This window comes from Cyrtonyx montezumae, unplaced genomic scaffold (genome assembly GCF_038088225.1).
Source record: "Cyrtonyx montezumae isolate F1298 unplaced genomic scaffold, pur_monq_1.0 scaffold_31, whole genome shotgun sequence".
NCBI classification, from domain to species: Eukaryota; Metazoa; Chordata; class Aves; order Galliformes; family Odontophoridae; genus Cyrtonyx; species Cyrtonyx montezumae.
The window spans coordinates 5,798,104-5,826,025 of record NW_027072036.1 but is presented as its reverse complement, the minus strand read 5'-3'; the positions used below and the strand labels follow the sequence as shown (position 1 = coordinate 5,826,025).

The 27,922-nt window shown below is 39.6% G+C and overlaps 1 protein-coding gene across 1 annotated transcript; it reads left to right on the top strand.

Annotated features, from left to right (window-relative positions):
- Window positions 1-2,107: 2,107 nt before the first annotated feature.
- Window positions 2,108-27,922, top strand: MYOM3 (myomesin 3). The gene is made up of 37 exons (XM_065744353.1): window positions 2,108-2,488; window positions 4,222-4,356; window positions 4,513-4,587; window positions 5,260-5,419; window positions 5,653-5,810; window positions 6,854-6,949; window positions 7,870-7,958; window positions 10,806-10,850; window positions 11,057-11,197; window positions 11,750-11,911; window positions 12,181-12,322; window positions 12,414-12,613; window positions 12,942-12,995; window positions 13,427-13,554; window positions 14,134-14,317; window positions 15,174-15,348; window positions 15,962-16,083; window positions 16,831-17,018; window positions 17,194-17,320; window positions 17,785-17,963; window positions 18,035-18,149; window positions 18,639-18,795; window positions 18,967-19,076; window positions 19,555-19,599; window positions 19,731-19,867; window positions 20,968-21,112; window positions 22,400-22,459; window positions 22,822-22,889; window positions 23,188-23,298; window positions 23,680-23,767; window positions 24,409-24,447; window positions 24,962-25,067; window positions 25,644-25,807; window positions 26,412-26,448; window positions 26,552-26,574; window positions 26,665-26,720; window positions 27,249-27,922. The coding sequence occupies exons 2-37, from the start codon at window positions 4,250-4,252 to the stop codon at window positions 27,546-27,548; spliced, it is 4,293 nt and encodes a 1,430-aa protein (XP_065600425.1). The 5' UTR covers window positions 2,108-2,488; window positions 4,222-4,249; the 3' UTR covers window positions 27,549-27,922.

Below are 27,922 nucleotides of genomic sequence, written 5' to 3'. Positions count from 1 at the left end.
GAGGAATCTACAGTTGTGGAACCCTCCTTTCCTCCTGTGACCAACACACCATGTCCAGGGCTGAAATGAACCCAAACCAATGTAAAATTAGAGCCAAGCTCCTTGAGCACTGCACCTTTACCAAAAGCAAAATGGTATTTATTTGGGGGATAGAGGTAGTAATCATTTTTCATGAAGAGGAGAATGCAGTTCAGTCTGTTGTTTTCCACTGATGTGGTGAAAAGTGAAAGTGACTGATGACCTCAGGCTTATAGGAGAACTGAAACCAGAAATAAGAATGAGCAGTTTAGAATGGAATCAGGAAGTAATTACTTGAAAAGCACTGCCAGGGGAAGGCTGACCAGAAGTGAAAAATCAAGTCTTCTCAGAGGCTAAATGTTAAATTCCACTTTTTTGTGTGTGTCATTTTGCTGATAATCTGTAGCTTTATGAAGGGCTTGTGATGATTCAGCCCAGAATCGAAAGAGTAATCTTAGAAATGCCAAACTTTATAGGCAAAGATTCAGCCCCTGGCTCCAGCATCAGTAACAACCAAAGCATTATGGCCGTGTTATATGAGGTCAAAAGGTTTTCAGAGGCCCCAGGGTAACACTCTCCTCTCCTAACCCCCCCGGGGAGACTGCATTTCAAACCAGTGATGCTCGTTCCTTTATCTGGAGTTGCCAGAGGTGACATACCTTGTGTCAACAACATTCCCAGTGCTGCTACACAGGGAATCAGCAAATGCCACAATGCCAGTATTTTGGCTCATGTTGTGGAACACGTTTTTCTGTTCAGAGTCAGTATGGGCAGCACAGTAGGAAAGGGAAGAGAAAAGAAAGGGAGGGAACTGGGTAGGCTTTAAGGTCCTCTCCAATCTCAGCCATTCTGTGATTCTATGTGCTGACCTTATTGCTTTCCATTTCATTGCAATATAAAATTGATAGCCTTGTTTGCTTCAAAATGCATCACAAGCAGCAACTCTAGCAGTATCTAATTATCTCATTCCCATTCCATGTACGAACACTTTTAGATAAACAGCATGGTTTCTATTCTGTTTCAAAGATCACTCCATGCAAACCACCTGTACCAAACAAGAGACTCTTCTTTGTTTCTCTTGACTTTCCAGATAACAGCGTTGATAGCTCTAGATAATAAAAAGCAGCACTGCCTTGCGACACAGATAGTGCCTATTGCCAGACAGATGTCATGACGGTGACAAGTGAGCACTGCAGTTCCAGTTAACCCAAGGATGGCAGTGCAGCAGGTGGCAGCTGTAACCCTAGAGCGGAGCATTGCTGTCTTTGTCTTCTTGGCTAAATTGGGGAGCTGTCACTGAGCCACTCCCCGTGCCAGCAGCTTTGCTCCGAGCAACCCAGGGAGCTTTGCTGCATATTGCCGCAGAGAGGCTCACATTCTCTGTGTCAGTTGTTTTGGCACTGGAAGGTGAACTATCTGAAGACACTCGAAATTACAGAGTATTTTTTTTATGTGCTTCTTGAGGAAAATCATACTGAAGGAACAAATGGAGAGCTTGAAATTCTGGAGACAAGATGAGGCAGAGTTGAGGGACAGCTCTGAAAGCATTAAGGCCAGGTTAGAACAGACTTTATAGCTTCCCTCTGGTTTCATTGTGACCTAAATATCATTGCTTGTGATGGGGAGGAACGATGCAGCAGAGCTGCATGAAATAACGTGCACAGCAGCTGTATCACAGTGCAAAGCAGTAGCCTTTCACTCGCTGGTTCAGAAGATTTAAATCATGGGCTGGCTTATGTTCGAGGGGACCTTCAAGATCCCCTTGTTCCAACCCTCGGACATGGGCTACTTGGCCATGCAGTGCATTTAAATCTTTTTTCTTTTCAAAATGAGTGTTTTTATTTTGAGAATAAGCATTTCATTTTCCCCACTGATGACACTGAGAACAACTCTCTCCCAGAATCAAACCTTCGTTTACCTGTTACAAGGAACACATAACAGTCAGAGCCAGTTGAAACATAAGAGCTGGTGTTGACTCTGATTTAATTATACACTGACATGATTTGGCTGGGGTTGGTATTCACAACAGAGATGTCAAAATAAATTATTTCAGTCCATTATGCAGCAATGGCAATGTCAACTCAAGGGAAAACATTCATAATTAACTTTGGTTCCTCTGTGAGCTTCTATCCTAAATTAGCAGAGGATAATATGATGTTCAGATACCCAAATTTTGGAGGCACCTCTCATTTCTCGCATCACTTGACAATGGCAATAATTTGCTTGAACTAAAAATCATTTGCAACTGGTTGTCACCACAGTAAACGGCTTAGGCAGCCCTGCATGGATCTCCCCATTGTCACAGTGATGGCATGGCAGGATGCTATATTTAAGACTCGAGGATGGGCACTCCAACATGGGGAACATTCTTTTGGGGAGAGTCATTCTTAGTGTCATCAACAGGGAAAAGGAAACGCTCCTTTGTCCTTTCTCTTTCGTGGGGACAGGCTCTCACTGTAGTCTTCGTAGGGTAAGTTGATTTATCTGCAAGTAAACTCCAGTTTACTGTGAGATTTAAAATATATTATAGAAGCACGATCCTTTTGTATGATCCCTTTATTTGCATGGCATCTCAGAGATGGATTGTGCTTTGTGAGTGCATCTGCTTTAGAGTGTCGTTACTGATTTTCCAGTGTTGTTCTCAGGAAACTAGCTTTAATTATGTTTGCTCACATGAATCTATTATGTTTTATTTATTTGTTAAGAAAAATGTATATATTTGGATTGAAGAAATATATATTTTAAAAGCTCAGAACTCTATTGCTTTGCAACAAACACCAGATTATTGATCACTGGAAAATTCCCAGGGAAAAATAGAAAACAATATATATTAAAAACAACCTCAGAACAGCAACTGTTTGTGTACGTGGAAGCAAAGATTTGATGCCCTGCAGTCATTTTGCAGCTGTAGTAGTCCTGAAGAGAGTCATATTCTGAGAAATAAAAAGATCATTTTTTTCTGCAAAGATGTGTTGTATTTTGTACTTGTCAATACTAATTTGTTTCAGCCAAAGTCAACATCTACTGAGGAAATCTGCATTTTTGTCTGCATTTGGGGGTATTTTCCTCTAACCAGAACTGTGCTTTGCCATACAGCTGTGTTTCTCCATGGTCTTGCAATATTTGTTTACTTTGACAGAAAATCAGAATGCTCGTCAGAGATGTGGGGCTGTCATGCTTAAAAAAAGAGGTAAAGCAAAAATGCAGTTAAAAAATCTATCAAGGGAAAATTCCAAGAATGCAGCATGAGCCAGAGGCAGATTGGCATGTGTGTTTGGTATCTTTCAACACCATTACATCTCCAAAGAGGCGATGTAAGAAGAAATGGCTGTTGTCGAATGTTTAGAATTGGTAGCTGAGCCTTGCACTTTTCCCATGCAGTCAGGATGACAGGAAAATTAGAGCTCAGAAAAGAAGAATTACATTGCTTAAGGAGGCAAAAATCAAAGAAATAACAATAACTGACATTTACTTACTTCTGGATATTTCTGAATCAAATCCTCACTCCTTTCCATAATATTCTACAAGACAAGAAGGAAATGCATTTAGGAAATCTCATGTGGGTGTTTAACTTCCCCTTATATACAATGGCACTAAGCAAACTGCGCTGCGTGATCCAACCCCTGCCACAACCAGACATGGTCAGAACACCATGCAGTTGCAGTCTGGATGTCAGAGCACAGGTTATTTGGCATCCTCTCACCCCCCCCTCCCCTCCAGCAGTTTCCAGACTGAAAATATGCTTATTTTTCAAACTTTTCATTTGCAGTTCACTATCTGCTGTTCTGTATCTTATTTTATCCCTGATCATCAATGTTCCTCTCATCTCCCTTCTGATCATGCTCCTCACTTGTCTGTATGCTATATTGGGTGTCTGAGCTAATGGAACAACCTGGAAGAATATCCAGCGGCTTTAGAGCATCAGCCTTAGGAAAACAGATCAACCCACAGAATGCCGCTTGCTTACTCTTCTGTTAAAAATTCAGCCACCTTTAAAGACCTATTAATTTATTTGTCTGAGTCCACTTTCTGCTGAAGCATCACAAAACAAACCTCTTAGTTCAAATGCCAGAAGGCGATATTATATGAACTTTCATTTATGGCATTTGAATGTCAAAGCAAATCAAGGACATAATATTAACTGAAGGAGACTTCGTTCAGCTGCCTTGTTTGAAAGTCGCTTTATGTTTTATTCTATACCAGCAAGAAAGTTTGCCTCTGACTTCTCAGCATGGGAACTCAAACATTCTTCCACCACAGAGAGGAGGAACAAAAGGAGGAGAGGCAGCAGAAGTTGCAAATGACCTCTGTGACTAGAAAGAAAAGGTTCAAAACCAGGTAAGGCACAGAGTTAAGGACAGTCTGAGTAAATCATGTCTTTCATGGGACTTTCTGAAACATTGCACTCAGTGTTGAACAACTCACAGCTTTGTTGAATGTTTAATTTATGAAATTAATGGCTGGATTCTTTCTATGTGCATCTATCTCTGGAAGTGAGGAAGAAGAGACTTTCAGCCTTTCGGAGTTATCCATAGCAGCTGCCCTTGCCTTGGCCTCTGAAACACCACAGTAAGTCAAAAATCATTATAACAAATACAAGCATTGTGTCCAATGTTGCCTTTCTATGGGAGTCACAGGTTCCAACTCATTTCATTGGAAGCAAAAAGACCAGGATCAATCAAGAGGCTTTTCTTTGAAAAACACCATCTGAAAATGTAGGAAACTAAATTATATTTCCCTTGTTTCCTGTAGTGCTGCGTAACATTACCTTCCTCACAAGCAAAAGCGTAAGAGAAACCATATTTCATGGCAATAAATGGAAAATATGGTTTCAGATTAACAAACAGTGGTAACAGACAGAGCTCCCTCCTCTTTTCCAGAAATTCTTGGCAGTGATCATGCTGTCTGTCCTCCTGTGATGACTGAACAACACAAGTAGTTAGCAGCATCCCTCCTCTCTTTAGCTATTCTGCCAGCTCCCCTATGTGATTAGAAGTGATTAGCAGGTCCCCTTTATGTGCCATTAAAGTGTTATAACTCATGGTAGCACTGTTAATTTATATGAGGCAAAATTGCCTGACATACTCCATATGACATACAAACTGATATTTCTGTCCTCGACACTTACTTGTATTTAACAAAAAATATGTACTATAAAAAAAAACAAAATAAAAAGACAAAAAAAAAAAAAGAGAAAGTGTTATCCTGATTTTTGTTGGCTTTTGACATCCTCTGTTACAGGAATTACAAGATAAGAAGAGAAGCTGCCATCTTAGAGCTTGAGCAGAGGGGGCAAAAGAGAGTTTGGTTTGGAAACGAGATGGAAAAGTTGGAAGAGAAGGTTATTAAGAATTGCAGACTGCTGCGTGTGAGAGCTGATCGGAAGGCACTTCGGAGAAAGGTCAGATCAGATATCTCTATTGGTAGCAGAAATGCTAACAGGGTTATATCATTCTGGAGAGGATAGCAAACCTAATCAAGTGTTGAGACCACGTCACTGCTGCCAGCAATAAGGACAAGCCCTTGTATCTCTGCCACTGAAGCATTATCACACATGTACCTCATGTAAGAGAATTTGTGTAATTGAAAAACAGTCTATTTCCATTGCCTTTATTTAGTCTGTCCTTGTCATAGGCTATAGAAAAGGCACACAGGGAGAAGGAATACATTGCGCTGCGTTCAGGGCGAGCACCTATGTTCTGGATCCCCCTCAGAGTACACGCAGTCTGGGAGAGGATGGAAGTGACACTGACATGCACAGTCCTGGCTTCACCACTGCCACAGGTGACCTGGTATGTCAGTCAATACCTGTAGCTCATGCTGCCCGCATGGCTAAAAAATCTGTGTGCAAGTCAGGAGGCAACCAGAGCAGTAACATCTGACAGGAGAAAGGGATAGCTTAACAGATCACAGAAAATTATTTCAGTTTAGATCCCTTCTCCAATTTCACTATTAAGACTAGAGAAGACATGAAGTATTCAGTGGGCTCTGAAGACAGTAGACAGTCCTATGAAGCTCCTTTGGGGTAGGACTGACATCCATGTTGATCTCCAGGCTTCCCTTAGTCCTGTATACTCTGTTTTGTGGGCAATCTCAGGATTTGAGTGTTGCATTTACTGTTAATAATCAAGGGACAAAAATAAATGATAACATCTTTGACCATTCCTCCCATGAAAAGTTCTAAGTATGCAAAAATTTGGATTACTAATGATGTTGTAGGCAGATGACTCTGGTACTGCTAGGGCTCCTGATGAGGAGGACAAGAGGGAATGGCTTTAAGTTGCACCAGGGGAGGTTCAGTTTGAATATTTGGAAGAATTTCTTCTCAGAAAGAGTGGTAAAGTACTGGCACAGGTTGCCCAGGGGTGGGGTCACTGTCCCTGGAGTTTTTTAAGGAAAGGATGGATGTAGTACTTAGGGAGATGGCTTAGTGGGCCATACTGGTGATAGGTGGATGGTTGTACTGGATGATCTTAGAGATATTTTCCAACTGTAATGATTCTATTATTACAGAACTATCTCTTTGAATTATTCAAAGAGCAAAGAGAATAAGAACCTCCCACACAACCCCAGTTGACAAAGGGAAGCAAGAAACATTAGCACAAACTCCCTCAAACAACTTGCAAAGCAAGGAGCACAAGAGGAAGAAGCAACAAACCAGTGAGGAACAGCCTACAGTCAGTTTCCAAGCAGCCCTAGAGAATGTAAAATTAGGGTGGATTCTAGGTTGGCTGCAAGGTTATTTCAAATTGGTTTGGGATGCTGACTTTAAAAGGAAGTGTTAATTTCATCAATCTCTTCATCCCTTCCTCACATCACCTGTGTGTTCAACTAGGTATAAAAATGGAGTCCCCATTGACCTCCATTTAGCCCCAGCAGGAAAATACAGGATCAAAAACAAGTTTGGAATGTTGACCTTACACATCAGCAGGTAAAGTGCATGCTCTTATCCTTGAGGAGGTTTTTTTTTTTTTTCACTTGAATAAGGCTCACTCCTAAAACAACTACTTTCGGTATCCTAGAAAATGAGAGAGTTGTTCTGGGATCTGAGCCAACTTGGTGTTGTTGGGTTGTGTCTGAGCTGAGTTGTTGCTGTTAGTAAGCAATCTCAACAGTTCATAAGGTTAAATATTTATTATTACCAAAATCTTACAGCCTCATTTTGACTCCTAATTCTTTTTTTGGCATAGCCAAAATTTTGTCATTAAGAGCAATTCACAAAAGAGACATACCAATGTGATCTGGGGCTGATCAACACAATTACATTAGTTCAGCAACCCTGTGAGCTATACAGGTGATAAATACCCATGCATATCTTCACTGGAATCTGGTGTTTGACGGGTGTCTGCTTGCTTAATACACGTACATCAAGGAAAAAGAACTGACCCCTAAGAAACCCTTCCAACCAACTCTGGGGATTTGTATGGGAACTGTTGAATCATGGCCTGAACCACTGATTGATCACCTGAGACAAGTACTGAGTCAACCACAGGGGCACAGGTGAAGGTAATGTACCTGTGTGATGGGAAGGGGTGGAGTCTGGCTCTACCTCTCCCAGACCCCATTTAAGGGCTGACCACCACTGGCAGAGGACCTCTTGTTGGAGATCCCGCTCTAGTAGAGTCATCAGCACACCTTGATCGTTGTAAAGATGATCATTCCTTTTCTTTTCTAGTAACCTGCGTACCATCTGTATAAAGCTGTATGGAAATATACCATCCTCTGTACTATTCCATTTGAATTCCTTTCTTTAGAACTATTCGCCCTACAGGATTAAAGGGAACGTCTCTGAATTTGTCCTGTAGAGTATAATGACTGAAACCTAAAAAGTTTGAAAAATATTTTTTCCAGATGCTCCATAGAAGATTCCGCTGAATATAGTGTTGTAATTGAGAATCAGTATGGCAAGGCTTACTCGTTTGCTACGGTGCTTGTCAGGAGTAAGTAGAAAATGTTATTTTGTCTTTAAAATTTTCACATTCTTGAGATTCTTCTAAATTGCTGAATTGTTAGAAACCATGCCAATACTCTGGAAAAAAAAAATTAAAAAAAAACCCACAGAAATAAGCAAGCACTCTGCTAATAAGAAAGGAGAATGCTTCTCATTCGTTAGGGGTTGAGGAAAGCACAACTCCATGAAATACTATTTAACTATCGCCAACCAACATGCAGTGTCAGATATAATGGCCTTGCAGTCACTTTTGGACTCAGGCAAAATCTTCTGGATTCCATATGGACACAGCTATCCTATTACTGCACTGAAATTGTACTAAATTTATATAGTTGAATATATCTGAACTGATATAAAACAAACATGCACAACATGTAGAATATGTAGCACTGTTAGGAGGTGTCTGGTCCATTTCTAAAATTAAGCAAGAAATTGGTGAACAGTTGGCTCTCGGGGGGTTCTCTTGATGCAATATTGCATGGAATACCATACTCCTCTCCCACGCTGGTAACCAAGAGCTAATACAGTAACTGGCACAGACTCTTTGGGGTCTGGTGCAAGCCAAAGTCAGGTGTGGTGAAGGAAGTAAACTATGACTGCTTGAAAAGGGAAGTTATATCATGATTTAAGAAATATATGATGCAATTTCACAGAATCATAGTTTAGCTTCCATATAATTCTTTCATATTTCCTATATGCATATATAAACATATATAGATCATAATTTTGTATTAAAAAGACTGAATAGACCTACAGAACAACAGACAACAGAATGCTTTCAATAAGAATCCAGGGAGTAATTTAAATGGTAACATGAGCAGGAGGTGACCAAGTTTGCTTGGGTGATCTCATGAAGGTCATGAAGTGGCAGGTGTCTTTGGCTGAATTAATTGTTGGTCGATTGCTTACTTTTTTTTAGACAGAAAAAACTTTTTTTTTGCTTAGATGGTATATTTGGTTTAGACAGTGTATTTGGTTTAGATAGTATGTTGGGTTTAGGTATTTCATTGAGTTCACACATAATATATGTTGGTGATGCCTTAATATATTCTTGTCTCTGTCATGGGTTATGTTATTGTTATCATTACTCTTGGAATTATATACTTTGATCACAGCTGAATATCGTTTGGAGATGAATGTACAAACAAAAGAATGACTTGAGTTTTATTGCAAGTGTATTGTTCACAATATCTTTCAAATTCTATATTCTATGTCCCTCCAAAGCCCAAATTCTGAAAATATATAGCGCACACTCACCAATTTTAGAGGTAGATGTATGCCAGCCCAGAAAATTTCCATTTCTAAGCTTTTCCAAATTCCTAATGTCCCCTTACCCCAACATTGAAGTACCAAAATGTTACCATGCATGCAGTGTTTGTCTTCTATGTAGGTTCTTGCAGTATGTTAAGATCAGAGCAGGCATAATGGAAGAATAAGGGCCATGGGCTACTCCAGAAATTTTTGACTGGGACTGCTCTTTTCATCACTAAGAACCTCATTAAACTGTTCTTCCTTGCATCTTGCATTCTGCACAGTTTGCAAATGTTGTTCCTTGTAACTGTGGGTGAGAGACCCACACTTTTCCTTCTTCCTTGACCCTGTCTAATATTATCTTAGTAATATGATTCTCCTTTTTGCTATTTGTGTTTAACCTTCTGAAAATAGAGAGTATACCAAAGCATTAATCCTTCCTCCACTGGAAACATTCCTCATCCTGCAGGCAAGCCTCTTCTCCCAGCCCCACACTGTCTGGAATGCCCCTTGGTGCCAGGGTGAGTGTCTCTGGGCTCAGTGATTTACTCCTTGCTAGGTAAAATCGGCTGGAGGGCCAGGTCCAGAGTGTGGTGGTGAATGGAGTTGCATTCAGCAGGCAACTGGTCGTATCAATGGTGTTACCCAGGGTTTTGTATTGGTGCTGGCCCTGTTTAATATCTATATTGATGGTCTGAATGAATCATAGAGTCACAGGATAACAGAAACGTAGGGGTTGGAAAGGATCTCTAGAGATCAAGTTCAACCCCCTGCCAAAGCTGGCGAATGAGAGAGGTAATGACCTCAAGGTGCACAAAGAAAGGTTCAGGTTGAATACTGGGAACAAATTATTCTCAGAAAGTGTGGTGATTAATTGGCACATGCTGCCCAGGGAGTGGTGGGGTCAGACCCTGGAGGTGTTTAAGGAAAGGATGGAAGTGGTACCCAGGGGTGTGGCTTAGCAAGCAATATTGCTGGTAGGTGAATGGTTGGACTGGATGATCTTAGAGGTCTCTTCCAACCTTAAAGATTCTATGATTCCTGCAGCAAAACTCACTGTGCCTTAAGACACCACAAAGGGTCTCATAGGACCCAAGATGAGGCCATGCTTCACCTCTTGTCCTTTCTGTTTCTTTCCTCTTCAGCTGTTTACAGGCAATACACATCTTGTGCTTATGAGTGAGCTTTGCAATTTTCAAAATGAAAAAAAAAAACCCTTATGTTATGTGCATTTATTGGGCTTAGAGATAAGAGAGCATCTCAGTTTCATCCCATTTCAGTGCATCGGTTCTTAGATTCCAGCTCCACATCATGTCATTTTGTGCTGTGATACCAACAGCTCTCAGGGCGACATCGAGTGATGTGGGAATACCTCCAGAGAGCCCACAGCTGCTGAAATACGGATTTTTGTAGGAGACTCACTGTCCTGCACACCATGTTTTACTGCATGATGACACTCTGAAGGTTCACATTAAGAGCTGCTTTGAGGGAAAAGAGCAGTTTGCTTAGTGCCATTGTACATATTTGAGGGGAAGATAAACAGTTGAATGAAATTTCCTAAATGCATTTCCTTCTTGTCTTGTAGAATATTATGGAAAGGAGTCGGGATTTGATTCAGAAATATACAGAAGTAAGTAAATGTTGGTTATTATTTCTTTGATTTTTGCCTCCTGAAGCAATGGAATTCTTTTCTGAGCTCTAATTTTCCTGTCAGCCTGACTGCATGGGAAAAGCAAGAGCTACCAACTCTAAATACGCGACCAAAAAAAAAAAAAATGCTCCAAGGTAGAGGTCAGTGCAAAATCTCTCATGCTGCATTTCATTTTCATTTCATAGGATCCCTTATTGCTCAAGAGGCAGATTTTGCCTTCTCACTGAAACCACTATTTTCAAGAGAAAAGGAACCTTTCACCCTCTCCTGTTACTTCACTTCTGATTTACTTGAACACCAACGAAACGTTACCTGGCTCAGAGATGGTTTGTATGCAATAGCTATGCTTATGTACATAGAATACACATACATATATGAATATACCAGTTGATTTCATAGCTGTAATCCAATGTTTGCAGGAGAGAAATAGAACTGGGGATTCATGAACTGCTCTCAGCTCTTCCCAACCCAGAGATGTTATAATTTATTTGCATCTTCAGGTAGAGCTGCTAAAGTACCTGGCAGAATTCAGAGCATCCTGTTTCCTGCTGTGAAGAGTACCTTTGACTCACTGATTTTATTACTCTTTTATTGCACAGATTGCTCTTCAGGATAGGCACAGTTCTCTTTGCTCTGTTGTTTGTGTGCAAAGAGAACGCAGAGATGCCAATAAAATAGGATCAGAGTCCATGAGTGTAACTGAGGTATAATATCAGGACTGTTTTGCAGATTCATTATCTTGCTGTTTTGGTGTAGTTTCTCTTGTCTTTGGTGGTAAGTTTGTTTGGTTTTTTTTTTTTTTTTTTGCATTTGGGAATACATTGATCCTCACTCCACCAGTTCAGGTGGATCTCCTTTACCCTTTTCATGCTTTTCAGGTGAGTTGCTGCAGAACTCAGAATGCCAGGAACTGAAGTATCAAGACCAGGAAGCTTCTCTGACAGTACCCTGTGCTTACAAAGAAGATGAGGGATTCTACACAATCCGTGTCCCCTCATTGGATGGATGCAAAGAGCAAACCACTTATGTGTTTGTTCGAGGTAATAACAGGATGCTGTCCTACTTAGAACAAAAGCTTGTTTCCTAAAACTTTGGCGTAAAGGAATTCACTGCCTCACTCGTAAGAAAGTGTGTCCCAGTTGAATGCATTTTTGGTTACAATTAATGGAATGTCCAAATCCTATTTTCCACTGTGATTAAGGTGTAGCAAATATGACTTGTATTAGCAAGGCACGCTTAAAATTAAGCTGTTGAGTCAAAGCTTTGGTACAGAAAAGTCTTAACCACAGTAGCTTTGGTGTTCCTGCAGATGCTGCAGCAGAATCAGCTGGTGCACCTGGATCCCCTCTCAATGTGAAATGCCATGACATAAATAAAGACTGCTTGATTCTTTCTTGGGTGGCACCCAGTGATAATGGAGGAAGCTCAATCCTTGGATATTTTATTGAAAGGTCTGTATTTTTATAATTGTGGAGAATGAAACCTCATGATCATGTTGTGGGAAAACCATAAAGGAACTCCATGGGATGCATTCCATTTCAGGTGTACTGCTGGGTCAGAGGACTGGGTCCCATGCAACGAAAAGCCTGTGAAAACCTGCAGGTACCCCATTCTGGGCCTTGCTGAAGGGCAGGCATATCAGTTCCGAGTGAAAGCTGTCAATAAAGCAGGGATCAGCCATCCTTCAAAAACCAGTGATCCAGTTATAACGTATGACCCCAGCAAGGGCAAAAGAGTGACAGGTGTGTACTAAAACAAGGATAATTTGCTCCTTCCGTACAATATGAGGCTGCAGTACAGGTGAATGCATTTTGTCAGAATTCTCTTCACTGCTAAAATCACCAGTGCAGCACACTGCCGTCCTGTGCATTTGCTGAGCCTACCTCAGTGCTATTCTGGAACAGAAAACATCAAAATACTACAGATATGTCACTGAATGTCATGAAACATATATAGTTATGCATATAATTATATGACACAGTTCTGATCTCAGTCTTTTTAAAATATCCAAGCATTCTGACATGGCTCTGTATCTCCTGCTGGATAACACTGTCCTGTTTGACGTTACAGTTATTCCATATGATGAAGGCAAGGTGATAGAAATTTTCAAGGATGACCTAGAAGGTAAGTTCAATCTATACTGAGCCATTCCCTCAGAAATGACTGTTACAGAACAAGGAGATCAGTGCTAACATCACGCTGGATATTAGCACACAAAACCTCCCTGTAAGCTGCACAAGGATCAGGAGCTATCATAAATAGCACAGACTCCTGTAAAAAATCTTGATTTTCCTATCCCCAGATTATTTATCTCTTCCTTTATCCTTACAAGAATCTTATTTTACACTGGGAAAACATGATCTGTTTTAAAAGAACATTGATTTTTCTGCTACGTTACAACTGAAGGCTGGATCAGACCCTGAGCACTGATGAAGTTGTGGATGTCCCTGTTTACTGAAGGGAGTACGATCAGATGGCCTCTAAGAGTTCCCTCCAACTCCAACGATTCCATGATTCTACAGTTCTAAAGTGTATCCTGTTCTGACTTCCCATAGGGCACATTAAGATTCCCTTACCACCCACTAATGTTCGTGCAAGTGAGGTCAGAGAAGATTATGTGGCTTTGACCTGGGATGAACCGGATCCAAGAGGCAGAGAACCACTGCAATATTATGTGGAAAAGGTAAGAAAATAATGTCACATGGAAGGGAAATTGCTGCTACTCCTGGGTAGAAGTATCTATTTCTCACATGGCCTCAAGCATAGCAATCATTATTGCATGAAATTAATTGCTGGTGGCTGTTTAGAGTGGACAGTGAAAATAAGCCATCACCAATCCTAAGTGCCAGGCTTCTGTTCATCTTAAAAAAAAGAATCAATTAGTAAAATGTACACCACAGAATGGTAGCAAAGTGTTAATGGGAAGACGGTTTCTGCCCCATAGGCCTCCCAGGTGTGGAAGCGCTGAGAAGAACTGCACAGTAATTCACTTTCCAGTTCCCCTCTAATCCTTTTGCTAGTTAATTAGTACATCCTACCAATTTACTTTCCTAGGTACTAATTTCCCACTCGCTGTACTCTTCCTGCTGCAAAGGGACCTTCTGTTTCCAAGGAAGAAAAAATAACATATATCAACAAGAAAAAGATTACTTACACTTTTTATTAAAGAAAAAAAATACTTTCCTATGAAGACTAACTTTATTGTATCTCAGGAGAGTTTTAAGCTTTTGTCAACAGTAAATCATCACCTTTTTCCTTACAGTCGCTTGTGGGCAGCAACTCCTGGCAAATGGTTAATCTGGATATGCCAGTTAATTCCCCAAGATTTGCACTCTTTGATCTCATTAAAGGAAAACCATACAGTTTCCGAGTGCGGTCTGTTAACAAGTATGGAATTAGTGAGCCATCCCTGCCCAGTGAACCCATCACTGCTGGAGCAAAACTGGGTAATTATTTTGCTGCTATGCACTATAGTAATGATAAGGAAAAAGAAACGTGATACAAAACTAATGTGTAGGTTCTGTTCCCACTTCCTTTAAACTTTATTTCATTACACAGCCGTTGCTTTGATATCAGGAAACCACTTTAAAGCCTTAAATCCTCCTTTAATTACTTTGCAGTTGGTCAATGCAGTGTAAATCTAACCAAGCCATGGTAGGGGAATTATATTTAATTAAGTAAGGGACAATGGAAGCTTGTGTTTAATCCAAACATGCTTCCAGCACTTGGTTACACTTGAGTGTTGGAAAGAATGATGCAACTGTGATTGTGGAAGAAGCCATTTTCTAGGGCCTTCAGATAAAACACCAGTGCTTAGAGGGCCAATTCCTTTTGTTTTCTTCCGAGAACTGACAGGACAACAGTCAGAGATGTAAAGATTCATGTCCGTGCCTCCATTATGCAAAGAGGTGTGGCTGTTTCCCTTACTATTATATCCTTACATTAAAGCTGCCCTAGTGTTCATTAATACTGTCCTTTTGTTTCTTGAGGGTGAAGCAGGTCCTAATTTGTAGAGAAGACCTGTGAGAGTCAATATGAGTCTTGTTTCTCTTTTAATTCGGAGAAAGTTATGTGGGTATAACTGCAGGAATCAATGGGCTATCAGGGGAAGAAGTACGAGGAATGACAAACCCAAATATGAACAGAGTGTCTGTACACAAGGACAATGTCTATGCTAATTTGATCTAATTTGTAAACAAAGCTCTGGGAAAGGTGAATTAAGTTAGTGAACTGACTTAATAAACACATTTTAATTTACACATTTTTAAATCTACTTTTCTGTCTTTATTTTCTCTTTTCTAGCTTCTCTACCACCACCGTCTCAGGTTTTAGCTTTCAGAGACACCAAAACATCTGTTGTTTTGCAGTGGGATAAATTAAAGGACAGTCTGGAACCTCTGGGCTACTACATATATTGTCGGGAGACTGGGACAGAAGAATGGCAAACTGTCAATAATAAGCCTGTGACGTGTAACGAGTGAGTGCAGCTATTGTACTCCATCGAGACAGGGTGCCAGCTTGGATTCCTCTCTTTATGGCCAGAGTCACATTTCAGTTAAAAAAAGAACTTCCTTCTCTGCACACACAGGCATGCATGCATGCGAACACCATATCCTCTTTTAGCATAAAGCTCATCAGCCAAAGTGCCCAGTTGCACTTTTATGTCCAAAGCCAGATTGACAGCAATGACTGTGTATCATCATAGACTCCACTCATAGAGTCCACGGAAGACAGATTTTGTGGCATGACTGGTACAACCACATTCTATATTTTGTTTGCTTTCCAGGACAGTACCACATTGGTGTGACACAGTATTTAGAAAATCCCCCTTAGTTGTGAGGGTCACATGTCAACCAAAAAGTATATTAAAAGTTCTGTTTACTGTACTAACAGTGCCAGGCAGCAGTGCGACACCTCTTGGTATCTGATCCATACTCACTGTCAGTAGCTGTTTTCTATGACTCTTTAATTTGTAATGGCAAATAAGGATTTTGCAAGGAACAGTATCTTATTAAAATATACTAGCATCTGTTCAAAAGACCTTTCACTTGTTTTTTTTGAACAATTAACACAAAGACTTTTTCTCCTAGATTTACTGTCCCTGGGCTGAAGCCTGGAAAGGAGTATGTCTTTTGTGTGAAATCTGTTGGCGAGGCAGGGCTGAGTGAAAGCTCACCAGAAACAGACCCTATCGTTGTAAGGCCAGCGATAGGTAAGTAACAAACATGCACTAAATCCCTCTGAGATGTATCTGCCATGCAGAGATCTTATTACACACCATGGTAATAATACCGAGCAGATAAGCAAAGCAACAGGGAACTGATTTTCTTGTATCCCGCTGCTTCTGTTATCAGTTATACTTGTCAAGGGTGAGCAACGTTAATTAGTATTTAGATTCAGCAGTGTGTTACACATATAGTACTCATTTGGCACTGGTACAAGCAATCATTTTAAATGCACTGTTGTTCTGGTGTCTTGAAATCAGCAATGTGAATTACACTAGAGCACTTGCAAAGACCTCCCCATCACACAAGCCAGTGTCCAGCCTTCAGTCATCGCTGTTATATCAATCCACTGCTGCCATCTTTTCTACTCAACAAATTATAAAGCAACACGCATGAAACATGTCTGTGACTTTTCTTGTGACATCTTAACAAGAATCTGTTTCCATACAGATACTTTTACACAGCAGAAGTGATACTAAGAGATCTTGACACAAATTCACATCCGATATGAACACAGAGATTTCCTCAACCTGGTTTGTCCAATATGTACCCCTCTTTCCCCAGTTCCTAGGTCATAGAATCATTAAGGTTGGAAAAGAACTCTAAGATCATCCAGTCCAATTGTCCACCTACCACAGATATTCCCCAATGAACCGCGTCCCTAAGTACTACGTCTGCCCTTTCCAAATCTGCACTGAACAACACTGTCTTTTGTCTTTCTCTTTGCTGCACAGCTCACCCATCAGCGCCACGGGGGTTTGTTTTGCTGAGCTGTGGGAAGGCCACCATGACCATTGGCTGGAAACCCCCAAAGCGTAAAGGAGGAACGAAGATTCTGGGTTATTTCCTAGATCAGCATGATGTATCTGAACAAGATTGGCATGAAGTCAATATTCAGCCAATTCCTCAACGAGTGTACACGGTATTAATTTCAGATACGTTGCTGTCCTTCTTTGTGTGTAGTGGGAACTATGGCTGGAACGTGGGATAAGGTGCCTTCTTCTACTTCCTCTAGTCCAGAACTTTCTTCGTACTCTTATAAGACTATCACCATGTAAGGCCATACTAATGATTTCTCTGCATTTTTGAACCCAAAGGTTAGCAACCTTGAGGAAGACCACCTGTATGAATTCCGTGCATGTGCAATGAACATGGCAGGTGTTGGGGAAGTATCTGAACCCAGTGACTTGTTCAAATGTGAGGAATGGACAATGCCAGAGCCAGGTACCAGTCCCAAAATGAACAAGCAGAAAAATACTTCCACATATACTAGTTGTGTTCTCACTCTTCAGTGACTAGGAAGGACTTCTGAAGACTGTAGATCTGTATAAGGTGAGGTCCCAGTATACAAATGCACACAAACACTTCTAGGGACATTCTGATTCAGATGTAGAGTACTATTTCCTCATTTCACTGATAAAGCCCTGAGGTATTTTTAATAGCATTATTTCCAGAAAAATAAAAATACAGCTCTAATATCTTAACATTATCATACCAAAGCAAGTAACATTAAATCATGTATGCATTTATGCCTAGAACCTGTCTCTACAGTTAATCAGTGCAGAAAGCATTGCTTCTGGACCCACTATTCACAAGTTATCATAAAACTCTGCTCTCTGATTTCAAACCCCAACAATGTGTCGAATCTTTTAATTTCATCGCTTGACAGCACATTCTTCCTTGAACAGGACCTCCTTATGACGTGAAGTTCACTGAAGTGAGAGACTCCTCCCTGATGCTGCACTGGCAAGCACCGTTGTATGTAGGTGCAGGTCCAGTTACAGGGTATTATGTAGACATGTGTGAAGAAGGGACAGAGGACTGGAAGCAAATAAACAAGCAATCCACAGCCACCACTCATATGAAGGTCTGTACATGCACTCAGCATACAAGCACTGCTTTGCAACTCTTGTTAATTCCTGTCACTGATTCCCACAGGTTTCAGACCTAGACACAGGGAAATGCTTTATTTTCCGAGTAAGAGCACTGAACAAGGCTGGAATTGGACCCCCTTCACTCCCTTCAGATCCTGTGGTGGCTAAAAGCAAGTCTGGTATGAAACTGAACAATGAATTGCTGTGTCTGTACATGCTATGTTGATTCCTATAAAAAACCCTGCTTTTTTAAATATTTGCTACACGTTCAATGGCAAGAAAAAGCCCCAGTCGAAATAAAGTTTAGTAAATGAATCTGTCCAAATGAATTTACTCTAGCTGTACATTCTGGCTCTAACATCCAATTTCCAGAATCACAGAATCAGTAAGGTTGGATAAACTCCTGAGATCATCCAGTCTAATCATCCACCTGCCACTAATATTACTCAATAAACCACATCCTTAAGTACCACATCCACCCTTTCCTTAAACACTGCCAGGGACAGTAACCCCATGGCTCCCTAGGCAGCCTGTGCCAGTGCATCACTGCTCTTTGGGAGAAGAAATTCTTCCAAATATCCAACCTGAGATGCTAAACTCTGATCTGTCTTCATAACTAATATTTTGGTTTTTTTTTGTTTTTTTTTTTTTTCCATTCTGTCATTCAGGTACAAATGAAATTGAACTCGGAGTGGATGAAGAAGGGTTCATTTATATGGTTTTCGAAGCTCCTGAAAAGAATGACTCCTCTGAATTTATCTGGTTGAAGGACTATGAGGGGCCACCAGATGCTAACAGAGTTCAGAGAGAAGAGAAAGGCAATAAGTGAGTAGATAATGTACAGACAGAAACGTACACTGCTCCTCAGTGTCACAAGTGACTGTAAGTATTCTTTAATGTTGCAGATGTATCAAATGCATTGTGTTCTTTAATTTAAAAAAAATCACAAATGTTTTTGAACAAAAAATATTTTTTATTACTACCTTTATTTTTAAGATCTAAGCTTATACTGAAAGATCCATCAGAAAAGGATTTGGGAATATATTCAGTGGAGGTCACAGATGTGGATGATGATATCTCTGCCAGCTGCACTTTAACACAAGAAGGTAAAAACTAGTAATTGAAAAGCACAAAAATTTAATGTGCCATAATTTTCTAATATTAGGTGTTCAAAGGAGAGCTTCTCCTAGAAGAATAGTGTCTGATATCAATTACTGATAGCAGTGTAATTGGAAATACGTTTCTCATTTCCTGACAGACAAAGGATGGTTTCTTTTTCAGGCTCCTAAGAAAAAATACGATGATCTTGGAAAGTCATTTTTCCATTAGAGTTCAGATTTCACATACACTGTCAGAGTCACCTAAAACTTCTCTACAGTATTTCTTCAGTTGATACAACCAGTGTTCTCTTCAGACAGAACTATCTCCACCTCCTTCTCTAGTCATCCCTGTATGGAATGCTCTGTACTTATCATCTTCTTGACATAAATAAGGCTCACTGACCCGCTGAATCCAGCTGCTATAATGACTTTGCTTTGGACTAATTGCACTAATCTAAACAATTTGTTATTTTTTACATTTCAGATCTGGACAAGTTACTGAAACGTAGCCATGAAATCAGGAACCCATGTAAGTAGAATGAGCAATCAGCCACTTCCATACATACAGAATTTTAAATGGGAACACTGGCACAATCTGGGCTGAGCCAAATTCTGTGGCTTACATATGAATTCCCCTTGGCAGTTCTCTTTGTTTTCCAGTAATAAAGCTGGTATCTGGATGGAATGTTGATGTTCTGGAGAAAGGAGAAGTGCGCCTGTGGTTGGAGGTTGAAAAGTTGTCACCAAATGCAGAGCTGCATCTGATCTTCAATGAGAAGGAGATTACAAGCACACCAGTATGTTCTTATGATTTTAATTTTTACTTTTTCCCTTCTGAACAGGGATATAGACCAACTCGGCATGCCCTACATTTTCTAAATTCCCATCAGACATTTTGATGTGTGTTTTTGGGAGACTCTGGAGCTTTATTTCACAATATGCATAAACAGAAAGCCAACTATCTGATTCTCAGGCTGTCCAGGTCTAACATCATGGCAAAAATAGGGAAGAGGGAGGGAAAAGGGAAGGGGAAGGGAGAGGGAAGGGACAAAAAAAAAAAAAAAAACCCCAAAACAATTACAAATGAAAAAAAAAACAAAAAAACAACTACAACAACAAAAAAAACACCAAACAAAGAAAAGGCAGGGATTAAAAAAGGGATAGCAGTAGGCAAAGAATTTCAGGATTTTATTGCAATTATTTTTTTGTTGACTTCTGTTGTTGTTGTTGATGTTTTCTTTTTTTAAAGCAGTGTGTAGTAAACTTACTGTAGCCCTAGTCTATTGTTAGAACTATATTTTCTACAACGGTGAACTGACACAGAAATGCATGATTATAAAGTGTTTGCAAAGCTCTTTGTAGTGATAATATTTGCCTAGAGCAAATAGGGCAGTAAGGCATAACGATGGTATTTGCTTGTGAGCGTCTGGCAGGTTTCGGGGTGTGTGTATAAAGCATTCAGTAGTGCTTGCATGGTGTCACAGGGTGGCTGTATTACTTATCATTGCCCAAACACGATTACATTCCACAAATCTGTAATTTTGTGGACTACTGACATTATACTAAAAATCACAGAGATCCTGGTAAGCTGAGAAGTCTGTCAGGCACAAGAAAGAAGATCTTGTGTTACACGGTTTTAACAGAAACTGCCTCCCAGAGGAAAGATCTGCTCTATGCAGTTTTATTATACCCAACCACATGAACAAATAACAAATGAATCTCAGGATATAGAATACCAGAATGCATTGGTTCTTTGCACCCGTGAGATGAGGGACATATATACAAGGATACGCACACAGAAGGACTGTCTTGTATCCGAGCGTTGTAGAAGATGCTGTGCCAGGATCTAGTCTTGGAAAAACTACTCAATTTATTATATCTGCTTTGTTTTGCTCAGACACATAAAATAAACTTTGTCAAAGGTAAAGGTCTGGTTGAACTGATAATCCAAAACTTCTGTGATGATGATAAAGGAGTGTACACAGCCCAGCTGCAAGATGGAAAAGCTAAAAATCAATTCACCCTTGTTCTTCTGGATGAAAGTAAGTGGAAATTCAGTACCAAGTACAGAATGTTGTGCTGAGTGGAAATTTTTCTAGGCATGTAAGGACCTCAAGGACTTCTGACAGTTACACTGACACACTGAGAATGTGGGAACAGATTTTAGTACACATTTAAATCATAGAATCATTAAGGTTGGAAAACTACTCTAAGATCATCTCATCCAACCGTACACTTTCCACTAATATTGCCCACTAAGTCCATGAATCGTGTAAGAAATAATCTAAATTCCTCTTCAACATAAATTGAAGATTTTGACCTTATAATAAAACAGATCTGATGAAGGAAAATATCCAGTGGAATCTTTAGTTGCTGTTTCCAAATGATTCACATACCATCTTGCTGTGTCAAACTCTCCGTATCTTGGCAGTAAACTGAATGACAAGAATTATGACTTGTACATATTTATCTTGGGACAGGATTAGGATGAAAATTCAGAGTATTTAATAGCTGATTAATTGCATCAAACTGAATGCAGTAAAGAAACCAGTGTCGATTTTACTGAAAGATGAGTCTGAGCAATGTGGAAAGACTAACACAAATCACACCAGGTGAAACACACAGAGTGTATCTGCTTCTACGCAGAGGTCCTTTAACTATTTAAAAATAGAAAGCAAGAAGATTAACACCCATATACTTCCCCATACAATGTCTACCACCATTTTCAGTTCCTGTGAACAGTTTGACCATTTCAAGTGACCTTCCAAGCTCCCAGGTTCTATGAATAAAACTTGTCTCTACAAATGTCACATTCACTGGACTCTCCCTAAAAGCTGCGGGGAGAATCAGGTGATTTGGTACATGTAATTTCAGTATACAAAATGAGTTTGGCTTATGAACTGTCAGCAATCATTTCCCTTTATTGATGATTAAGTTACAAATAGTTGCTTAAAACTTAGATAATATTTTACTCCACCTTCTTTTGTGTTTCTTACTTTTAAAACTTTTTATTTTCAGGATTTCCAGCCTGTGTTTTTGCATGGCCAAACTCCTGTTTCATTTCCTTAATTCCAAAAATCTAAACTGAGCTAAAACACAAGTCTTCAAAGACACTTTTATTTTCATGACAATGTTACATACTGTGTATCCAGTTTAATAAAAAATGGTGGTACTATTCCACTTAAGGTTCTCAGTGGGGCCTTAGAAATGCCTTATAAACACGTGTCACAGCTCTTATGAGAACCTCTTCTGTAACCAGGATCTCTATAGCATTATACTAAGAAACTGTGTGTTTTTTTTTTTTACTTTGACGATTACTGCTCCTACAGGTTTTGCTAAAGTTGCAAAGGAGGCTGATGCAAAGCAAAGAGAATGGAAGAAAAAGCAGGGTAAGAAAAGCAGAAGGTTAATGACTTCCAGAACTGTGTCAACAGAATGGCAAAAGCTGAGCAAAGGCATTTCATCAAACGCTCTTAACGCTTGTATTATCTTTATTAAGTGTATTATTTAAGTTGATTAATTCACTGACCTTTTAAGGTCTGATTCCTCAATGAACATAATATCTGTTGCCTTGGGACATTACTAAACCAGCAATAACTGTGTGATGTAAGCTGTGTGTCTAATACATGCCAGGTGCATGACTGCCCCTTCTGGGCAGTGCTGATGAGGTTTCACCATGAGATGGAGGCATCCCAGTAGATCATTCTTGAGCTGTGGAGCTGCATAGAAAGATATTTATTTTCTTTTACAGGTCCATATTTTGTAGAGAATTTGAAATGGAAGGTTAACGAGAACTGTGAAGTACTCCTTACCTGCAAGGTAAGTATATCGATGCAATGCAATGCAACTGCACAGTCTGAATTTCATTAGCGCTACATTTTAGGTGTGCATTTTAAGGACTGGGAATGAACAATGCTCATTCAAATGGTTATCTGCAGATTGACGAAGGGTAATAGATAGTAGAACTTGAGCAGACTTTTTAACAAAGAGGGAAGCTTCCAGTATTCTACAGCAGTCCTGTAGGACTGCTGTGATGCTTCACATTAGATGAACATCTCTGCATTTATAAAATGAAATGTGTCTGGGACCCTGACTTCTAAACCTTGGCTTTAAACAGGCTACAAATCTGAGAAAGGACACCAGCTTCCAATGGTTCTTCAATAAGAAAGCTCGAACAGGTGGTGCGTTTGACCCACAGAGTGGGATAGGAACACTTCATATTAAAAAGGTGAAAAATAGAAGAGTAATTTGGTGGCTTTGGTGACCACACTAACCTGCAAAAAATAATGGCTGACCTCATGCTTAACAGTCCATATGTGTTTTGGGTAGTGCCAACTAATTGAAAGAAGAATTAACATTATAGCCAGATAAATTAGAAATTAGATGTTTTTAACAGTGGCTAAAAATAAAATTGAGGGCTCTTCAGATTTTCTGATCATGACTGGTTGCCTGTTCTGGAGGCAAACTGAAAGAAGGAAGAGGAAATCCTCAGCTGTCTGCCTTTTCCATGTCCTGTTTCAATGGCATGTGAAAATTCTGTTGTGGGTTTAAATTTATTTATTAATTTTCTTTTAGTTTAACATTACATATTTGCATATATGTTTGTCAGATAACCAAAGCAGATGAGGGCCAATACAAAGCAGTTGTTTCAGATGACCGAGGAGAGGACTACACCCAACTTGATCTCACAAAAGGAAGTAGGAGAACTTTATACGTATACACATACATGGTGGTTTAATTGAAAGTATTTCATGTCAGACTGGGGTCATAAAATGCATTGTTTAAAAAGAAAAAGACAAAAATCTCTTACTGTCCAAATGTTATATAAAGCCCAATGAACAGAATATGTCTTCAGAGGGCTTTGTATATGATCTCTACTCTTTTTATCTGTCCATGCCAGAATTCATTTGATAATCCACAAAAAATTCTCAGCCCTGGAAGTTCAGCCAAACCAAACCACCCAGAGAACAAAATTCCAATTCCTTGGAACCCCAGAAGTGGATCAAAACTCACAGCTGAACCACAGCCACGGAATATCAGTTAAAGACAACAAAAAGCACAAAAGAAATGACACACTATTTCAGCTTCCTGCTTTAATTACACATTGAGTGCTAATTGAAGATAGGAGTATCTAATTGTAGTAAGAAATGACCAACATCTAAAGATAAATGAATCGATTGCAAAAACTCCATATCCAGTAAGCTTTGCAGCAGAAAAAGTCAATGAATAGCTGATATATTCTACACATGACAAAATTATGTAGATCAGATGTGATTTGTTTAATATTGTATTTATACAGTACCATATTTGTTACTTAGATATCATTATATCTTCGCAGCCTTTGAAGAACTTCTCAAGGAGCTGTGTAAAATCAGTGGTATGTCCTTTTCTCCTCAGTAATAACAGAAGGGGCAGGGAGTGGGGGTGCCAGGATCAGAGCAAACAGTGCAGGAGCTGAACCTGGTCAGCGTGCACTGTCTCGAGTACAATACTGCCCATTTAATATTCCTTTACTGTTAAAGCATCTTTAATCTGGGTGGTCAGTAAACGCATCCAGGGACACAAAACCCTCTACACTTAGAAATTATTTCTGTGACCTGTACATGCCAGTGGCCTTCTCCTTGTCACATCATTTGCTATGGGAATTTGGATAAGTTGTACTATTTCTGTCTGTGAGATGTGTATTATAAGTCTCCAGAAGAAATTATGACATCTTTCTGCTCTCTGATGGCTAACAGAGGAGCCTTCCAGAAGCAGAATACTGTCCAACCAGCCACATTATCCAGTGAGAAATGTCAGTAGGTTGCTTGGGATTTACTTTGTGTTAAGTAAAATTGCATAGATGCTCTTGCATTTCCTCTTAAATTCCAGTCTTTCAATTATACCATCAGCTCTTTCTGCTACACCTCTGAAAATTCAGCCTACTGATGAAGGCATCAAAATCTACACAGATGTGAAGTACTACACAGACTACATGAAGACAACCTGGTTTCACAAGTGAGTCCCCTAAAGGCATTGGGAAGGCTTCTGTGGGTACTGTTTCTTTTATCATTTTCACAAAAATTGGGCATGTTAGGCCTCAGATTACAGTTTTTTAAGGCAGTGGGAGATCCGACCTCTCTGAATCCTGAAATACGTCTGGGAATTTCAGAATAGCCATGTTATAAATATTCTGGCAGTGTTGAGATAAAAATAACTGTTTATCTTCATTGAAATAATAACCTTGGTTACAAACAGGAAAGGAAGCTGTTATTTCCTTGTTTCAAGTTCTATTTTATGCTTCCATAAACCATCACATTGACCCATTCTGAATAACACAGTTCCCAAACATTACAAGACTCTTTCCAAATATGAGCTCATTTAGTCTTCCAAATAAAAACTATTGTAGAGCCTGTAGAGCTTTGGCAAACTACCTAAAAGCATGGATAGATGACTAGTGAGATATTCAAGTGACTCATTAAGGTCCTGACTCCCAGTCTGTTATACTAACAGGTGGAGATTTAACAGAAAGTTAGCACTCCAATTTAGACAGGTCTGCTAAATTGTACTGAAATTAATAATTGGTTTATTTAGTGAGAAGCGACTGGAAATTCGTGACAGACTGAAAGCTGGGAGCACAATGAATCAGATCTGGCTTCACATACTGAATCCAACAGACACAGATAAAGGAAAATACATCCTGGAATTATTTGATGGGAATGACTCTCACAAACTGTCAACTGACTTGTCTGGGCAAGGTAAGCTGAGTCAACAACTGCATCACAGGAGTTAGATCTCTCTGAGCTGCTTTCCAACATTCTTTCAAATCTCTGGCAGCAATTCTTCTCTTTCTTTTGAGATGGAGCTACGGTTCCTTGACAGCATGCTATTAAACTGGGTTAAGGACAGTGAAGTGCACAGCAAAGTTAAAGGAAAGACAAAGGGAGGAGAAGGAATCAGTGGAAAGGACTGAAGCCTTTGGGGAGCACTGCTGAGCATAAGGCACTCCTGGGGAGGGATGTGGGAGGACAGCTGCTCCCAGGACATCTCTGGCTCCTGGAGGCTGACAGAGCTTATAGGGGACATCCTGGAAAGAACATGGCTTCAAGTTTATGAAGACTTTTCCAAACTGTTTGAAGGATTTCTTCCTCCCAAGGAAGGGAAGTACTACGCTCCACTTACTTCAGTAGTTTACATATAGATTCAGATTTCCTTGTCAGATCCTCATGCTAATATAACAGTTAATAACACACAGCTTTGTGCACAAATACCTATAATTCCAACATTGATGCATTATATAAAGCCTACTATGTCAAAAGAAATGAACAGCAACGTTCCCTAAAACTGTTTAATTCCTTGCAGCCTTTGAAGATGCCCTGGCTGAGCACAGAAGGCTAAAGTAAGTTCCTGCCAAATGTTTTCACAGCCAAACTGATCTATTTTAAGAGTACAATACCTAATAAATAAAACCACTATAATTTTCTTTGTCTCTTCACTTTTAGAGAAGCAGCAATAGCAGAAAAGTGTAAGTAAATGAATTTATTTCCTTCTGCCAAACAAAACCAAGTGGTACATTGATAAGTAAAAATAAGAGGTCATATTTGTTCATTCCCAGGTCGTGCCAGAGTTGTTCAAGGTCTGCCAGATGTAGCCACTATCATGGAGGATAAGGTAAAGTTGAGTAACCGCTCGTATAATTGGCCCTTCCTCAGATGTAGGAAAATGACTGCTGGGGAGAATACTCTTGGTTTCAAATGTTCACTGTCATTTTTGGCATTTAATACCAAGGATGTGAAAGTGACCCAAAGTCACTATTGTAAGAATTTTCTAGTTCTGAAGAAGCTGCAAGAAACATTAATAAAATTAAATCTAGGACTGCTATTTCCATGGATCCACAAATTAGACAGCAAGTTCAATGTAACTGCAAAGTAACAAGAATAATTTTAATTAACAGCCATCTTTCAGGAATAGTCACTCTCATTTTAAGAAACATAGACCCAAAATACAAGTATGTGTGCTATTTGATGAATACTATACAGTCAACCTGTTCTAATCTGCTTGGAACAAAGAGATTATGGAAAAGCAACCCTTGTGGATTATTACTGATCTTGATATTTAATTATCTGAACCTCACATCATCTGAATTTCTTCACTCATTTGTGTCTTCATAATGTATATCTACTATTTGTTTTACAATAGACCCTGTGTTTAACTTGCTGTATCTCTGGAGATCCGTACCCAGAAATCACTTGGTTCAAAAATGAGAAAATGATCACCTTTAAAGATCGTTACAGAATGGATGTGAAGGGGACAGTTGTCACAGTTACCATAGAGAAAGTCTGCAATGAAGACACAGGAAAATACACCATCTACGTCAAGAACAAATATGGCTCCGAAACAGGGCATGTTACTATCAGTGTCTATAAGCATGGTGAGATACCAGTAGGAATAGAAGAAAAGGAAGTCCCAAGCGAGACCATAATAAGAAAGCCTGAATGAACCAACAACCATATCTCACTGAATTTAAAAGGAATTTAACTCCTTTGGATTCATTTGAATGCCTCAACCCTAAAATTCAGGCTCATAACTTTATTTTAGTAACGTTATAGTATTTTTACTTTTGGGTTGCTAGAAAACAATTCTCTTTTGTATGTGCATGTGTGCACATGCACTCACTTGCATGCTCTCTTTACAGAGAAACTGTTGCCCAGGAAAACATGCTGTGTAGGAAATACCAAAGGGTTCACATACGTGAGAACAAGGCTATTAGTATAGTTACTTTTTGTATTAAATCATTGTGTGTTACTGATTATCTTGTAGCTGAGAAATGCTTATGTCCATGTTATTAAACTTACAAACTGAGTGACACCTTA

Excerpts from the sequence above, each read along its gene's own strand:
- MYOM3 (XM_065744353.1), top strand. The coding sequence starts at position 4,250 with ATGGGAACTCAAACATTCTTCCACCACAGAGAGGAGGAACAAAAGGAG. Across the intron at positions 11,198-11,749 it reads CGTTACCTGGCTCAGAGATG|GTGAGTTGCTGCAGAACTCA; the intron begins GTTTGTATGCAA and ends CATGCTTTTCAG. Across the intron at positions 14,318-15,173 it reads CACTGCTGGAGCAAAACTGG|CTTCTCTACCACCACCGTCT; the intron begins GTAATTATTTTG and ends TCTCTTTTCTAG.